The 20,122-nt window shown below is 26.1% G+C and overlaps 1 protein-coding gene across 1 annotated transcript; it reads left to right on the forward strand.

Annotated features, from left to right (window-relative positions):
* Nucleotides 1-13,913: 13,913 nt before the first annotated feature.
* LOC120635164 lies at nt 13,914-19,250 on the forward strand. Its single transcript, XM_039906099.1, has 2 exons — nt 13,914-15,522; nt 15,649-19,250. Exons 1-2 carry the CDS (start codon nt 13,914-13,916, stop codon nt 19,248-19,250), a joined length of 5,211 nt encoding a protein of 1,736 aa, XP_039762033.1.
* The last annotated feature ends 872 nt before the right edge of the window (nt 19,251-20,122 follow it).

The raw sequence follows: 20,122 nt of genomic DNA on the forward strand, positions 1-20,122 counted from the left end.
ACTTAAGTATATTATGCACTTAAGTAAATAATGTACTTAAGTATGTAATGTATTTAAGTATATAATGTACTTAAGTTTATAATGTACTTAAGTATATAATGTAAGTAAGTATATAATGTAAATAAGTATATAATGTTCTTAAGTAAATAATGTACTAAAGCATATAATGTACTTAAGTATATAACGTACTTAGGTATATAATGTGCTTAAGTAAATAATGTACTTCAGTATATAATGTAAGTATGTAATGTATTAAAGTATATAATGTGAATAAGTATATAATGTTCTTAAGTATATAATGTAAATAAGTATATAATATACTTAAGTATATAATGTACTGAAGTAAATAATGTACTAAAGTATATAATCTAAGTAAGTATATAATGTAAATAAGTATCTAATGTACTTAAGTATATAATGTAAGTAAGTATATAATGTATGTAAGTATATAATGTAAATAAGTATATAATGTAAATAAGTATATAATGTACTGAAGTAAATAATGTACTAAAGTATATAATCTAAGTAAGTATATAATGTACTTAAGTATATAATGTACATAAGTATATAATGTAAATAAGTATATAATGTACTTAAGTAAATAATGTACTAAAGTATATAATCTAAATAAGTATATAATGTACTTAAGTATATATTGGAAGTAAGTATATAATGTACTTAAGTGTATAATGTACATAAGTATATAATGTACCAAAGTATATAATGTACTTAAGTATATAATGCAAATAAGTATATAATGTACTTAAGTAAATAATGAACTTAAGTATATAATATACCAAAGTATATAATGTACTTAAGTATATAATGTAAATAAGTATATAATGTACTTAAGTAAATAATGTACTTAAGTATATAATGTACCAAAGTATATAATGTACTTAAGTAAATAATGTACTTAAGTATATAATGTAAATAAGTATATAATGTAAGTAAATATATAATGTACTTAAGTATATAATGTACATAAGTATATAATGTACCAAAGTATATAATGTACTTAAGTATATAATGTAAATAAGTATATAATGTATTTAATTATATAATGTAAGTAAGTATGTAATGTATTTAAGTATATAATGTACTTAAGTATATAATGTACTTAAGTATATAATGTAAATAAGTATACAATGTACTTAAGTATGTAATGTAAATAAGTATATAATGTACTTAAGTAAATAAAGTACTAAAGTATATAATCTAAATAAGTATATAATGTACTTAAGTAAATAATGCACTAAAGTATATAATGTACTTAAGTATAAAATGTACATAAAAGTATATAATGTACCAAAGTATATAATGTACTTAAGTATATCATGTAAATAAGTATATAATGTACTTAAGTAAATAATGTACTTAAGTATATAATGTACTTAAGTAAATAATGTACTTAAGTATATAATGTACTTAAGTATATAATGTAAGTAAGTATGTAATGTATTTAATTATATAATGTAAGTAAGTATGTAATGTATTTAAGTATATAATGTAAATAATGTACTTAAGTTTATAATGTACTGAAGTATATAATGTACTTAAGTATATAATGTAGTATATAATGTAAGTAAGTATGTAATGTATTAAAGTATATAATGTAAATAAGTAAATAATGTTCTTAAGTATATAATGTAAGTAAGTATATAATGTATGTAAGTATATAATGTAAATAAGTATATAATGTACTTAAGTAAATAATGTACTTAAGTATATAATGTAAATAAGTATATAATGTACTGAAGTAAATAATGTACTAAAGTAAATAATCTAAGTAAGTTTATAATGTAAATAAGTATTTAATGTACTTAAGTATATAATGTAAGTAAGTATATAATGTATGTAAGTATATAATGTAAATAAGTATATAATGTATGTAAGTATATAATGTAAATAAGTATATAATGTAAATAAGTATATAATGTACTTAAGTAAATAATGTACTTAAGTATATTATGTACTTAAGTAAATAATGTACTTAAGTATATAATGTACTTAAGTAAATAATGTACTTAAGTATATTATGCACTTAAGTAAATAATGTACTTAAGTATGTAATGTATTTAAGAATATAATGTACTTAAGTTTATAATGTACTTAAGTATATAATGTAAGTAAGTATATAATGTAAATAAGTATATAATGTACTTTAGTAAATAATGTACTTAAATATATAATGTACTTAAGTATATAATGTAAATAAGTATATAATGTACTTAAGTAAATAATGTACTTAAGTATATAATGTAAATAAGTATATAATGTACTGAAGTAAATAATGTACTAAAGTAAATAATCTAAGTAAGTATAAAATGTAAATAAGTATTTAATGTACTTAAGTATATAATGTAAATAAGTATATAATGTACTTAAGTAAATAATGTACTTAAGTATATAATGTAAATAAGTATATAATGTAAATAAGTATATAATGTACTTAAGTAAATAATGTACTTAAGTATATAATCTAAATAAGTATATAATGTACTTAAGTATATATTGTAAGTAAGTATATAATGTACTTAAGTATATAATGTACATAAGTATATAATGTACCAAAGTATATAATGTACTTAAGTATATAATGTAAATAAGTATATAATGTACTTAAGTAAATAATGTAATTAAGTATATAATGTACTTTAGTAAATAATGTACTTAAGTATATAATGTACTTAAGTAAATAATGTACTAAAGTATATAATCTAAACAAGTATATAATGTACTTTAGTATATAATGTACATAAGTATATAATGTACCAAAGTATATAATGTACCAAAGTATATAATGTACTTAAGTATATAATGTACTTAAGTATATAATGTACATAAGTATATAATGTACTTAAGTATATAAAGTACTTAAGTATATAATGTAAATAAGTAAATAATGTACTTAAGTATATAATGTACATAAGTATATAATCTAAATAAGTATATAATGTACTTAAGTTAATAATGTACTTAAGTATATTATGCACTTAAGTAAATAATGTACTTAAGTATGTAATGTATTTAAGTATATAATGTACTTAAGTTTATAATGTTCTTAAGTATATAATGTAAGTAAGTATATAATGTAAATAAGTATATAATGTACTTTAGTAAATAATGTACTTAAATATATAATGTACTTAAGTATATAATGTAAATAAGTATATAATGTACTTAAGTAAATAATGTACTTAAGTATATAATGTAAATAAGTATTTAATGTACTTATGTATATAATGTAAGTAAGTATATAATGTATGTAAGTATATAATGTAAATAAGTATATAATGTCAATAAGTATATAATGTACTTAAGTAAATAATGTACTTAAGTATATTATGTACTTAAGTAAATAATGTACTTAAGTATATAATGTACTTAAGTAAATAATGTACTTAAGTATATTATGCACTTAAGTAAATAATGTACTTAAGTATGTAATGTATTTAAGTATATAATGTACTTAAGTTTATAATGTACTTAAGTATATAATGTAAGTAAGTATATAATGTAAATAAGTATATAATGTACTTTAGTAAATAATGTACTTAAATATATAATGTACTTAAGTATATAATGTAAATAAGTATATAATGTACTGAAGTAAATAATGTACTAAAGTAAATAATCTAAGTAAGTATATAATGTAAATAAGTATTTAATGTACTTAAGTATATAATGTAAATAAGTAAATAATGTACTTAAGTAAATAATGTACTTAAGTAAATAATGTACTTAAGTATATAATATAAATAAGTATATAATGTAAATAAGTATATAATGTACTTAAGTAAATAATGTACTTAAGTATATAATCTAAATAAGTATATAATGTACTTAAGTATATATTGTAAGTAAGTATATAATGTACTTAAGTATATAATGTACATAAGTATATAATGTACCAAAGTATATAATGTACTTAAGTATATAATGTAAATAAGTATATAATGTACTTAAGTAATTAATGTAATTAAGTATATAATGTACTTAAGTATATAACGTACTTAGGTATATAATGTGCTTAAGTAAATAATGTACTTCAGTATATAATGTAAGTATGTAATGTATTAAAGTATATAATGTGAATAAGTATATAATGTTCTTAAGTATATAATGTAAATAAGTATATAATATACTTAAGTATATAATGTACTGAAGTAAATAATGTACTAAAGTATATAATCTAAGTAAGTATATAATGTAAATAAGTATCTAATGTACTTAAGTATATAATGTAAGTAAGTATATAATGTATGTAAGTATATAATGTAAATAAGTATATAATGTAAATAAGTATATAATGTACTGAAGTAAATAATGTACTAAAGTATATAATCTAAGTAAGTATATAATGTACTTAAGTATATAATGTACATAAGTATATAATGTAAATAAGTATATAATGTACTTAAGTAAATAATGTACTAAAGTATATAATCTAAATAAGTATATAATGTACTTAAGTATATATTGGAAGTAAGTATATAATGTACTTAAGTGTATAATGTACATAAGTATATAATGTACCAAAGTATATAATGTACTTAAGTATATAATGCAAATAAGTATATAATGTACTTAAGTAAATAATGAACTTAAGTATATAATATACCAAAGTATATAATGTACTTAAGTATATAATGTAAATAAGTATATAATGTACTTAAGTAAATAATGTACTTAAGTATATAATGTACCAAAGTATATAATGTACTTAAGTAAATAATGTACTTAAGTATATAATGTAAATAAGTATATAATGTAAGTAAATATATAATGTACTTAAGTATATAATGTACATAAGTATATAATGTACCAAAGTATATAATGTACTTAAGTATATAATGTAAATAAGTATATAATGTATTTAATTATATAATGTAAGTAAGTATGTAATGTATTTAAGTATATAATGTACTTAAGTATATAATGTACTTAAGTATATAATGTAAATAAGTATACAATGTACTTAAGTATGTAATGTAAATAAGTATATAATGTACTTAAGTAAATAAAGTACTAAAGTATATAATCTAAATAAGTATATAATGTACTTAAGTAAATAATGCACTAAAGTATATAATGTACTTAAGTATAAAATGTACATAAAAGTATATAATGTACCAAAGTATATAATGTACTTAAGTATATCATGTAAATAAGTATATAATGTACTTAAGTAAATAATGTACTTAAGTATATAATGTACTTAAGTAAATAATGTACTTAAGTATATAATGTACTTAAGTATATAATGTAAGTAAGTATGTAATGTATTTAATTATATAATGTAAGTAAGTATGTAATGTATTTAAGTATATAATGTAAATAATGTACTTAAGTTTATAATGTACTGAAGTATATAATGTACTTAAGTATATAATGTAGTATATAATGTAAGTAAGTATGTAATGTATTAAAGTATATAATGTAAATAAGTAAATAATGTTCTTAAGTATATAATGTAAGTAAGTATATAATGTATGTAAGTATATAATGTAAATAAGTATATAATGTACTTAAGTAAATAATGTACTTAAGTATATAATGTAAATAAGTATATAATGTACTGAAGTAAATAATGTACTAAAGTAAATAATCTAAGTAAGTTTATAATGTAAATAAGTATTTAATGTACTTAAGTATATAATGTAAGTAAGTATATAATGTATGTAAGTATATAATGTAAATAAGTATATAATGTAAATAAGTATATAATGTACTTAAGTAAATAATGTACTTAAGTATATTATGTACTTAAGTAAATAATGTACTTAAGTATATAATGTACTTAAGTAAATAATGTACTTAAGTATATTATGCACTTAAGTAAATAATGTACTTAAGTATGTAATGTATTTAAGAATATAATGTACTTAAGTTTATAATGTACTTAAGTATATAATGTAAGTAAGTATATAATGTAAATAAGTATATAATGTACTTTAGTAAATAATGTACTTAAATATATAATGTACTTAAGTATATAATGTAAATAAGTATATAATGTACTTAAGTAAATAATGTACTTAAGTATATAATGTAAATAAGTATATAATGTACTGAAGTAAATAATGTACTAAAGTAAATAATCTAAGTAAGTATATAATGTAAATAAGTATTTAATGTACTTAAGTATATAATGTAAATAAGTATATAATGTACTTAAGTAAATAATGTACTTAAGTATATAATGTAAATAAGTATATAATGTAAATAAGTATATAATGTACTTAAGTAAATAATGTACTTAAGTATATAATCTAAATAAGTATATAATGTACTTAAGTATATATTGTAAGTAAGTATATAATGTACTTAAGTATATAATGTACATAAGTATATAATGTACCAAAGTATATAATGTACTTAAGTATATAATGTAAATAAGTATATAATGTACTTAAGTAAATAATGTAATTAAGTATATAATGTACTTTAGTAAATAATGTACTTAAGTATATAATGTACTTAAGTAAATAATGTACTAAAGTATATAATCTAAACAAGTATATAATGTACTTTAGTATATAATGTACATAAGTATATAATGTACCAAAGTATATAATGTACCAAAGTATATAATGTACTTAAGTATATAATGTACTTAAGTATATAATGTACATAAGTATATAATGTACTTAAGTATATAAAGTACTTAAGTATATAATGTAAATAAGTAAATAATGTACTTAAGTATATAATGTACATAAGTATATAATCTAAATAAGTATATAATGTACTTAAGTTAATAATGTACTTAAGTATATTATGCACTTAAGTAAATAATGTACTTAAGTATGTAATGTATTTAAGTATATAATGTACTTAAGTTTATAATGTACTTAAGTATATAATGTAAGTAAGTATATAATGTAAATAAGTATATAATGTACTTTAGTAAATAATGTACTTAAATATATAATGTACTTAAGTATATAATGTAAATAAGTATATAATGTACTTAAGTAAATAATGTACTTAAGTATATAATGTAAATAAGTATTTAATGTACTTATGTATATAATGTAAGTAAGTATATAATGTATGTAAGTATATAATGTAAATAAGTATATAATGTCAATAAGTATATAATGTACTTAAGTAAATAATGTACTTAAGTATATTATGTACTTAAGTAAATAATGTACTTAAGTATATAATGTACTTAAGTAAATAATGTACTTAAGTATATTATGCACTTAAGTAAATAATGTACTTAAGTATGTAATGTATTTAAGTATATAATGTACTTAAGTTTATAATGTACTTAAGTATATAATGTAAGTAAGTATATAATGTAAATAAGTATATAATGTACTTTAGTAAATAATGTACTTAAATATATAATGTACTTAAGTATATAATGTAAATAAGTATATAATGTACTGAAGTAAATAATGTACTAAAGTAAATAATCTAAGTAAGTATATAATGTAAATAAGTATTTAATGTACTTAAGTATATAATGTAAATAAGTAAATAATGTACTTAAGTAAATAATGTACTTAAGTAAATAATGTACTTAAGTATATAATATAAATAAGTATATAATGTAAATAAGTATATAATGTACTTAAGTAAATAATGTACTTAAGTATATAATCTAAATAAGTATATAATGTACTTAAGTATATATTGTAAGTAAGTATATAATGTACTTAAGTATATAATGTACATAAGTATATAATGTACCAAAGTATATAATGTACTTAAGTATATAATGTAAATAAGTATATAATGTACTTAAGTAATTAATGTAATTAAGTATATAATGTACTTAAGTAAATAATGTACTTATGTATATTATGCGCTTAAGTAAATAATGTACTTAAGTATGTAATGTATTTAAGTATATAATGTACTTAAGTTTATAATGTACTTAAGTATATAATGTACTTAAGTAAATAATGTACATAAGTATATAATGTACCAAAGTATATAATGTACTTAAGTATATAATGTACATAAGTATATAATGTACTTAAGTATATAAAGTACTTAAGTATATAATGTAAATAAGTATATAATGTAAATAAGTATATAATGTACTTAAGTAAATAATGTACTTAAGTATATAATCTAAATAAGTATATAATGTACTTAAGTATATATTGTAAGTAAGTATATAATGTACTTAAGTATATAATGTACATAAGTATATAATGTACCAAAGTATATAATGTACTTAAGTATATAATGTAAATAAGTATATAATGTACTTAAGTAAATAATGTAATTAAGTATATAATGTACTTTAGTAAATAATGTACTTAAGTATATAATGTACTTAAGTAAATAATGTACTAAAGTATATAATCTAAACAAGTATATAATGTACTTTAGTATATAATGTACATAAGTATATAATGTACCAAAGTATATAATGTACTTAAGTATATAATGTACTTAAGTATATAATGTACATAAGTATATAATGTACTTAAGTATATAAAGTACTTAAGTATATAATGTAAATAAGTAAATAATGTACTTAAGTATATAATGTACATAAGTATATAATCTAAATAAGTATATAATGTACTTAAGTTAATAATGTACTTAAGTATATTATGCACTTAAGTAAATAATGTACTTAAGTATGTAATGTATTTAAGTATATAATGTACTTAAGTTTATAATGTACTTAAGTATATAATGTAAGTAAGTATATAATGTAAATAAGTATATAATGTACTTTAGTAAATAATGTACTTAAATATATAATGTACTTAAGTATATAATGTAAATAAGTATATAATGTACTTAAGTAAATAATGTACTTAAGTATATAATGTAAATAAGTATTTAATGTACTTAAGTATATAATGTAAGTAAGTATATAATGTATGTAAGTATATAATGTAAATAAGTATATAATGTCAATAAGTATATAATGTACTTAAGTATATTATGTACTTAAGTAAATAATGTACTTAAGTATATAATGTACTTAAGTAAATAATGTACTTAAGTATATTATGCACTTAAGTAAATAATGTACTTAAGTATGTAATGTATTTAAGTATATAATGTACTTAAGTTTATAATGTACTTAAGTATATAATGTAAGTAAGTATATAATGTAAATAAGTATATAATGTACTTTAGTAAATAATGTACTTAAATATATAATGTACTTAAGTATATAATGTAAATAAGTATATAATGTACTGAAGTAAATAATGTACTAAAGTAAATAATCTAAGTAAGTATATAATGTAAATAAGTATTTAATGTACTTAAGTATATAATGTAAATAAGTAAATAATGTACTTAAGTAAATAATGTACTTAAGTAAATAATGTACTTAAGTATATAATATAAATAAGTATATAATGTAAATAAGTATATAATGTACTTAAGTAAATAATGTACTTAAGTATATAATCTAAATAAGTATATAATGTACTTAAGTATATATTGTAAGTAAGTATATAATGTACTTAAGTATATAATGTACATAAGTATATAATGTACCAAAGTATATAATGTACTTAAGTATATAATGTAAATAAGTATATAATGTACTTAAGTAATTAATGTAATTAAGTATATAATGTACTTAAGTAAATAATGTACTTATGTATATTATGCGCTTAAGTAAATAATGTACTTAAGTATGTAATGTATTTAAGTATATAATGTACTTAAGTTTATAATGTACTTAAGTATATAATGTACTTAAGTAAATAATGTACATAAGTATATAATGTACCAAAGTATATAATGTACTTAAGTATATAATGTACATAAGTATATAATGTACTTAAGTATATAAAGTACTTAAGTATATAATGTAAATAAGTAAATAATGTACTTAAGTATATAATGTACATAAGTATATAATGTACTTAAGTATATAATGTACATAAGTATATAATGTACATAAGTATATAATGTAAATAAGTATATAATGTACTTTAGTAAATAATGTACTTAAGTAAATAATGTACTAAAGTATATAATCTAAACAAGTATATAATGTACATAAGTATATAATGTACCAAAGTATATAATGTACTTAAGTAAATAATGTACTAAAGTATATAATCTAAACAAGTATATAATGTACATAAGTATATAATGTACCAAAGTAAATAATGTACTTAAGTATATAATCTAATTAAGTCTATAATGTAAGTAAGTATATAATGTAATTAAGTAAATAATGTACTTAAGTATATAATGTAAATAAGTATATAATGTACTTTAGTAAATAATGTACGTAAGTATGTAATGTACTTAAGTAAATAATGTACTAAAGTATATAATCTAAACAAGTATATAATGTACTTAAGTATATAATGTACCAAAGTATATAATGTACTTAAGTATGTAATGTACTTAAGTATATAATGTACATAAGTATATAATGTACTTAAGTATATAAAGTACTTAAGTATATAATGTAAATAAGTAAATAATGTACTTAAGTATATAATGTACATAAGTATATAATCTAAATAAGTATATAATGTACTTAAGTAAATAATGTACTTAAGTATATTATGCACTTAAGTAAATAATGTACTTAAGTATGTAATGTATTTAAGTATATAATGTACTTAAGTTTATAATGTACTTAAGTATATAATGTAAGTAAGTATATAATGTAAATAAGTATATAATGTACTTTAGTAAATAATGTACTTAAATATATAATGTACTTAAGTATATAATGTAAATAAGTATATAATGTACTTAAGTAAATAATGTACTTAAGTATATAATGTAAATAAGTATTTAATGTACTTAAGTATATAATGTAAGTAAGTATATAATGTATGTAAGTATATAATGTAAATAAGTATATAATGTCAATAAGTATATAATGTACTTAAGTAAATAATGTACTTAAGTATATTATGTACTTAAGTAAATAATGTACTTAAGTATATAATGTACTTAAGTAAATAATGTACTTAAGTATATTATGCACTTAAGTAAATAATGTACTTAAGTATGTAATGTATTTAAGTATATAATGTACTTAAGTTTATAATGTACTTAAGTATATAATGTAAGTAAGTATATAATGTAAATAAGTATATAATGTACTTTAGTAAATAATGTACTTAAATATATAATGTACTTAAGTATATAATGTAAATAAGTATATAATGTACTGAAGTAAATAATGTACTAAAGTAAATAATCTAAGTAAGTATATAATGTAAATAAGTATTTAATGTACTTAAGTATATAATGTAAATAAGTAAATAATGTACTTAAGTAAATAATGTACTTAAGTATATAATATAAATAAGTATATAATGTAAATAAGTATATAATGTACTTAAGTATATAATCTAAATAAGTATATAATGTACTTAAGTATATATTGTAAGTAAGTATATAATGTACTTAAGTATATAATGTACATAAGTATATAATGTACCAAAGTATATAATGTACTTAAGTATATAATGTAAATAAGTATATAATGTACTTAAGTAATTAATGTAATTAAGTATATAATGTACTTAAGTAAATAATGTACTTATGTATATTATGCGCTTAAGTAAATAATGTACTTAAGTATGTAATGTATTTAAGTATATAATGTACTTAAGTTTATAATGTACTTAAGTATATAATGTACTTAAGTAAATAATGTACATAAGTATATAATGTACCAAAGTATATAATGTACTTAAGTATATAATGTACATAAGTATATAATGTACTTAAGTATATAAAGTACTTAAGTATATAATGTAAATAAGTAAATAATGTACTTAAGTATATAATGTACATAAGTATATAATGTACTTAAGTATATAATGTACATAAGTATATAATGTACATAAGTATATAATGTAAATAAGTATATAATGTACTTTAGTAAATAATGTACTTAAGTAAATAATGTACTAAAGTATATAATCTAAACAAGTATATAATGTACATAAGTATATAATGTACCAAAGTATATAATGTACTTAAGTAAATAATGTACTAAAGTATATAATCTAAACAAGTATATAATGTACATAAGTATATAATGTACCAAAGTAAATAATGTACTTAAGTATATAATCTAATTAAGTCTATAATGTAAGTAAGTATATAATGTAATTAAGTAAATAATGTACTTAAGTATATAATGTAAATAAGTATATAATGTACTTTAGTAAATAATGTACTTAAGTATGTAATGTACTTAAGTAAATAATGTACTAAAGTATATAATCTAAACAAGTATATAATGTACATAAGTATATAATGTACCAAAGTATATAATGTACTTAAGTATGTAATGTACTTAAGTATATAATGTACTTAAGTATATAAAGTACTTAAGTATATAATGTAAGTAAGTATATAATGTAATTAAGTAAATAATGTACTTAAGTATATAATGTAAATAAGTATATAATGTACTTTAGTAAATAATGTACTTAAGTATATAATGTACTTAAGTAAATAATGTACTAAAGTATGTAATCTAAACAAGTATATAATGTACATAAGTATATAATGTACCAAAGTATATAATGTACTTAAGTATGTAATGTACTTAAGTATGTAATGTACATAAGTATATAATGTACTTAAGTATATAAAGTACTTAAGTATATAATGTAAGTAAGTATATAATGTAATTAAGTATATAATGTACTTAAGTAAATAATGTAATTAAGTATATAATGTACTTAAGTAAATAATGTACTTATGTATATTATGCGCTTAAGTAAATAATGTACTTAAGTATGTAATGTATTTAAGTATATAATGTACTTGGTTGCGCCAAGTTATAATTAAGTCTTAAATAATAATTTAAAATTTCATTGGTGTTCCTATTCTCCCATATCCAACCTAAAACAGCACTGAACGATTCTCCGTGAAGAGACTGGCGCCCTCATACGCCTCAAAAACACTAGAACGCAGAGCTGTCACTTAAATTAACGGAAGCAAACGATTAAGACGTTTGCGGACGACTTGCTTTCCGATTGCGAAAAGTAACGGGCAATACGAGTTTACTGGCTGCCTGAAAATAAGCCATAAAATATCATAATATACCTTAGAAGTTTCAATGAGATCCTTTTAAGCATAATTCCTATATTTATGTGTGTGCCGAAATATAACATAAGTGGTGGTGTTCGAGAAGAGAGGACTTCGTGAGGAATATTTGGATCAACGGACGGCGTGCTCCTACCCATGAAAAATAAGGTCAAGTAAGTGCTGTCTTCCTTGTGCTCTGATTCCTTGTATCTTTCTTTTGTACACCAATTTACCGCAAAAAATACAGTCCACTCATTCGAAATAAAAATCTTAAATAACTTAATATAACTTGGCGCATACATATTTATTTGGTTCCGTCGAGACGGATATTTACAGCATTTCCTTCATATTAACGTATTGAAGCATTAGTTTCCTTGTTAGAATACTTCTATAGGCTCTAATAATTGAAATAATATAATTTTAAATAAAATAGGTCATTGCGTCATCTATTTTCTTTGTCGTAATACTGGCATAAGCGGCATTATAGCATTGAGCTAGCTATTTCCCCAGTTAGACATACTAATTATCTACACATATTTATGTATATTTCGATAAATATTAGTGTATTTAAATTGAATTAACAATTAAAACAAATCTTAAAACTTGCAATTATTAATTATTGTAGTACCTTCGGTTGTGAAACATTTACTCAAGAGTCGTAAGACCTAGCATATAAGGTCGAGATTTGTCTATACGAACCTCTGGTCGATCGAACATTCGATATAACCCGACCACGCGTAATATCGAACGAAGCGCGCTTGCGCATATTATCCGCACTCCGCGCGACCTACTTAATTTACCAGTATATGATTGGCTATTAACCTATCATACTCACATAAAAATATAGGTATTTCGTGATCGTTAGATAATTGTCTCACTTACACTTTAGTAAAATGCCTCCTAAAGTAGATTCTAAAACTAGCGAAAGTGATAAGGAGATTCAGGATACTAAACTGTCTATCTTAATTGCTAAACGTGAAGCTATATTCGGTATCATGCAAAATGTCTTTGACTTATCTCGTGAACCCGATGTTCATACGAACGTTGAAAAAAGAGAACATTTTCTAGACGAATCTTCACAAATTGATTCATTGCGTTTAAAGTTCGAGTCTATTGTAGACGATTATAATACACGTTTATTAAACTTAAATTCAGATGCAAAACCTGATTACAAAAGTCTGTATGCTTTTGAGACTTTGTATAATAGGGTCAAACGAACTCATACAAAATGCTCAACTTTAAATACGACACCAGAAATACATAATGCGACCTCCGCGCTGCTAAAAGCCAAGCCGAAGCTAGCTCCCATATCGATATTAGAATTCGATGGTGACATTAAATCTTTTCAGATGTTTTATACGACCTTTAAGTCAGTAGTAGATAATAATCCATCACTCACAGATGCAGAAAAGCTATTTTATCTGTTACCGAAGCTGACAGGGAAGGCAAAAAGCGCAATCGCTGGAATTTCTCCGTGTGCTGAGAATTATCAGCTCATTTTACAAACACTCGTCAATAGGTTCGATGATAAACGTATGTTGACTTCCGCGTACCTACATGAATTATTTCGCTATAAGGGTTTTCAGACTCCCTCTGCGACTAACTTTGAAGATTTCATAGACCGGTTCGCTGGCGCAGTAAGCGCTTTAAAAAACCTAAAGTTAGAGAACCTAGCTGATCTTATCATACTACATATAGCTACACAAAGGGTCGATACTGAGAGTGTACGCGCGTTTGAAATTAAATGCGGCAAGAATATACCTACTTTCGACGACTTTGTGGAATTTATCACAACACGCGCGAAGGTGTTTGAGCGTACGAATACGAATGTCACAAACCCTTCCAATACGCGTCATAATAAAAATATAAAACATTTGAATAACGGGACTTCTGGCAATGCGCCGAAGTATCAGGCCTATATAAGCACGGTTGATAAGCCTACGTCCAAGTGTCTATGTAGAAATATAACACATGCGCATTTATATAAATGTGTTGACTTTAATAAATTATTAACTCCTCAAGAACGTTTTAAGTGCGTCAAGGAGAAGAATGCCTGTGTGAACTGCCTGTCTATAAAACATAAAGTCGGGCAATGTGAAGTCTCCCCGCACTGTTCGTGTGGTCAGAAACATAACAAAAGGCTGCACTTTGACCAGCGCGAGGAACATTCCCGCGCGCCTCAGTTGAATACCGTCATGCCGCCACCGAACGCACCTACCGTTACCGCGTCATCGCCCGTAGCGGATGATCGCGCCGACGTAGCACTGTGCGCTACGCGCGTAAGCCCGTCTACAAGCGCTACGCAGGTGTATAATAGCAATTTAATGAATCGTGTCGAAGACAAGCGAACTACTGTCTTATTGGCTACCGCACAAGTTGCTGTTTACGACTGTAATGGTGAACGGCAAGTTATACGTATATTGTTGGATTCTGCTTCGCAGGCCGATTTCCTCTCAAAAGAATGTTGTGATCGCTTGGGTTTGCAAACTAAATTCACAGAACGTACTATCGTGAAGGGGTTCGGTGGAATTGAGAAGGTTGTACAATCCAGCTCGGTTGACTTGACGTTTTATTCGCGTTTTGATGATAACGTTAGTTTTAATATCTCGCCACTTGTTGTTGATAAAGTGACAGACAAATTACCTACGGCTGTGATAGATACGGCAGTCCTATCACACCTTAAAGGTATTCCGCTTGCCGATGCGAGTTACGGCGTACCTGATAAAATTGATGCTTTAATAGGAGCTTCCCTATTTCCACATTTGCTTCTCCCCGACGACGTCCATACGTCACGTCGCGACCCGTCGGTGCCCGTTGCATTGCGCACGGTGTTAGGTCTGGTGTTCATGGGCAATGCGCCTACGATACCTACTATAAATACTCATACGGCCTTGACATGTTGTTTCGTTCAAGAGCCTCCTGCTATTGACTCTTTAGTCAAGCGTTTCTGGGAACTTGAAGAACTTCCTTCCGCTTCCATTCAGAATCCTGATGATAATGAATGCGAAGACTTCTACACTTCGACTACTGTCCGAGATCCCGATACGGGCAGATACGTTGTCGGCCTGCCATTTAAAGAGGATCTATATTCCCTAGGAAATTCTTTGGACATAGCTAAGAAACGTTTCATCTGCCTCGAAAGAAAGCTTGAAGCTTCGAATAAATTGAGGTCGGCATATGATGACGTCATAAAAGGTTATCTCGCGAAAGATTATATTTCTCCCGCGCCTTCATATGATTCTAAAGATCCTGTTCCGATTTACGTGATGCCACACACGGGGATTTTACGTGAAGACAAACTCTCGACGAGACTGAGATTAGTCGTCGATGCTTCTTGTCGTTCTAGTTCTGGAAAGGCACTGAACCATCTGCTACATTCCGGTCAAAATTTACAGGGAGATCTTTTTAAAATAATTTTGAATTTTCGTCTGCATGCAGTGGCAATGACAGCCGACTGCCGAGAACAGTTTCTACAAATCGTTATGCGCGAAGCTGATCGTCGCTATCAATGCTTCTTATACCGCTTTAATCCACAAGACCCTCTTGTGCTATACCAGTTCAATCGAGTCTGTTTCGGTCTCACTTCCAGTCCCTTCCATGCACTGCGCACGGTAAGACAGCTGGTGAATGACGACGGCGCAAAATATCCACGAGCGAATAGCATTGTGCTACCCGCGCTTTATATGGATGACGTAGCTTTCTCGCTTCCCAGCGAACTAGAGGCAGTCACTGTGTCGCTGCAGATGATCGATCTTTTTAAGGGTGCACAGTGGGAATTAGTTAAGTGGAACAGCAATTCTCGCGAGGTCTTAGATAACCTTCCTGCGTCCCACAAACTTCCGACTGAAGTGGAGTTTGACAAAACCATGCACCATAAAATACTTGGTCTGCATTGGTATACTGGAAATGACGCTTTCTATTTTAAAATTTCTGTGCCCGACGATGTGACATGCACTAAGCGCTCCATCTTGTCGACTGTTGCCCGTCTGTGGGACATAATGGGCTTCGTTGCTCCCACAGTCGTGTATGCCAAAATATTAATTAAAATGCTTTGGCAATTAAATCTTGATTGGGACACTGTAGCTCCACCACACATCATTAAGATGTGGAGACAGTTTTGCGATGAGTTGCCAGCTCTAAATAAGCTACACATACCGCGTCATGTGGGCGTGACAACAGACTGTGAGGTCACTCTCCTGGGACTATCAGATGCTAGTCTCGCAGCCTATGGTGCTGTCGTTTATTTACACGTTAGCTCCCCTACTGGTAACACTGTGCGTCTTGCTTGTGCGAAAAGTAAAGTTTCGCCGACGAAACCTCATTCAATTGCTCGTCTCGAACTATTAGGTGGCGTCCTACTGTCGAAATTGCTTCGTACAGTACATGACACTTACTCTGAGCGTATCCCAATCAAGGCTACATATGCATTTCTCGATTCCAAAGTCGCCCTATATTGGATAAAAAGTTCACCGCATAGATGGCAGACTTTTGTCGCGAATCGCGTTGTACAGATAACTGAGAATATCTCACCAGACAACTTTTATCATTGCCCTGGCACTGAGAACTCTGCTGATATTCTATCGAGAGGTGTAACTCCTGAGAAGCTTCTCTCACACCCTCTGTGGCTGCATGGTCCACCATGGGCATCAATGCATCCGTCTCAGTGGCCACTCAAAACTCTAGAGGGAGAGTCTATTGAAGACGTACCCGAGAAGAAGGTTCTTATACACACTGTGTGTAAACCTATACTCCCGAACGACTTACACGAGCTTGCTCTCCGTTTTTCTTCGTGGAGCAAACTTCTACGTATAATTGTATACATTTGTAGATTTGCTAAATTACTGCCTCGTCGCGGCACTAGTGCAGTTACCGCTGACGACTTAAATTTCGCAGAGAATAGAATGCTTCGCGCTCTGCAAAATCAGCATTTTGCTGAAGAATATTCTCTTATTAAAAATAATAAAACATGTTCACCGGCATTTAATCGCCTAAGACCATTTATTGATGATGGACTTATCCGCGTTGGCGGTCGTCTCGCCAACTCTGGACTTAGCTTTGAAAAAATACATCCGGTTATATTGCCTCGCAATGGCCACGTGGTAAATATAATCATTGATTATTACCACATTAAACATTTACATGCTGGACCCGAACTCCTAATGGCCCTGCTTCGTCAGAGGTACTGGATTCTGTCGGCACGCCGTATTGTCAGGCAAAGAGTACATATGTGCAATACTTGCTTTAGATTTAAACCGCGTCCAACCATTCCGCTGATGGCGGATCTTCCTGATATACGTACACGTCCAGCGTTGAAAGCCTTTAGTTTCACCGGCTGCGATTATGCAGGTCCTATACCATACGTTCCTGTACGCCGCCGTGGCGTACACAGCGAGAAAGCTTATATTGTGCTGTTCACGTGTCTCACTACGAGATCTACGCACATTGAGGTTGCTACCTCACTCAGCACCCCCAGTTTCCTCGCCGGGTTTAAAAGATTCCTATCACGTCGTGGTCCTGTTCAGGTGCTGCATAGCGACAATGCTAAAAACTTCCAGGGTGCTGCTTCTTACCTTCGGGACCTCTATAAATTTCTAAGAGAAGAATATTACCCGAAGCTAGAGCAGGAATGCGCTGAAAATCGCATAACTTGGAAATTCATCTGTCCCAATTCCCCACACTTTGGAGGTTCATGGGAAAGTATGATCAAGGTGACTAAGACGATCCTGTTCAAGGTCATAGGGCAACAGCTCCTTTCTTATGAGGAACTTTGCACTGTGCTCATTCAGGTCGAATGTCTTCTCAATTCGCGTCCGCTAACAATACTAAGCTCTGACCCTGCCGAACCTTCGGCTCTTACTCCAAGTCACTTCCTACATACTGCGCCTCTATTCTCCTTGCCTGCGCCTGATGTCAATCCAGACAAAATTAACTTGGTTGACAGGTACTCGTTAATAGATAAAATGGTCCAATCGTTTTGGAATCGTTGGAGGATGGAATATTTGCACGGATTGCAAGTTCGTTTGAAATGGAATACGCCTTCCGTACCTATTACGCCGGGAACTGTCGTCGTAGTTATAAATGACAACGTACCGCCTCTGGCTTGGCCTCTAGCAGTAGTAGAGAAAGTGCATCCCTCGAAAGACGGCGTCATACGCGTAGCGACCGTTAAAATTTCCGGGAGAACTTACGTCCGTCCGGTCGTTCGCTTATGCCCTCTTCCGACGCAATAAGCGTAACAATTATAGTTTCATAATTTAGTACTAAGTAGCTCATACGTTAAGACTTTATTCTCTTTTATAATAATTCTACAAATAATTAATATTTTTTAATATACTTTCGTAAATATACACATACTTATATGAAATACGCCCATGCGCAATACGCGTTCTTAAAAGAGGCAATTCTACCTCATACCTTATGAGAGCTTTTCTTAAAGGTGACCCTTTAAGGGCGGGTGGATGGTTGCGCCAAGTTATAATTAAGTCTTAAATAATAATTTAAAATTTCATTGGTGTTCCTATTCTCCCATATCCAACCTAAAACAGCACTGAACGATTCTCCGTGAAGAGACTGGCGCCCTCATACGCCTCAAAAACACTAGAACGCAGAGCTGTCACTTAAATTAACGGAAGCAAACGATTAAGACGTTTGCGGACGACTTGCTTTCCGATTGCGAAAAGTAACGGGCAATACGAGTTTACTGGCTGCCTGAAAATAAGCCATAAAATATCATAATATACCTTAGAAGTTTCAATGAGATCCTTTTAAGCATAATTCCTATATTTATGTGTGTGCCGAAATATAACATAAGTGGTGGTGTTCGAGAAGAGAGGACTTCGTGAGGAATATTTGGATCAACGGACGGCGTGCTCCTACCCATGAAAAATAAGGTCAAGTAAGTGCTGTCTTCCTTGTGCTCTGATTCCTTGTATCTTTCTTTTGTACACCAATTTACCGCAAAAAATACAGTCCACTCATTCGAAATAAAAATCTTAAATAACTTAATATAACTTGGCGCATACAGTACTTAAGTTTATAATGTACTTAAGTATATAATGTACTTAAGTATATAATGTACCAAAGTATATAATGTACTTAAGTA

The sequence above is a fragment of the Pararge aegeria genome, chromosome 26, assembly GCF_905163445.1.
Source record: "Pararge aegeria chromosome 26, ilParAegt1.1, whole genome shotgun sequence".
Classification (NCBI taxonomy): Eukaryota; Metazoa; Arthropoda; class Insecta; order Lepidoptera; family Nymphalidae; genus Pararge; species Pararge aegeria.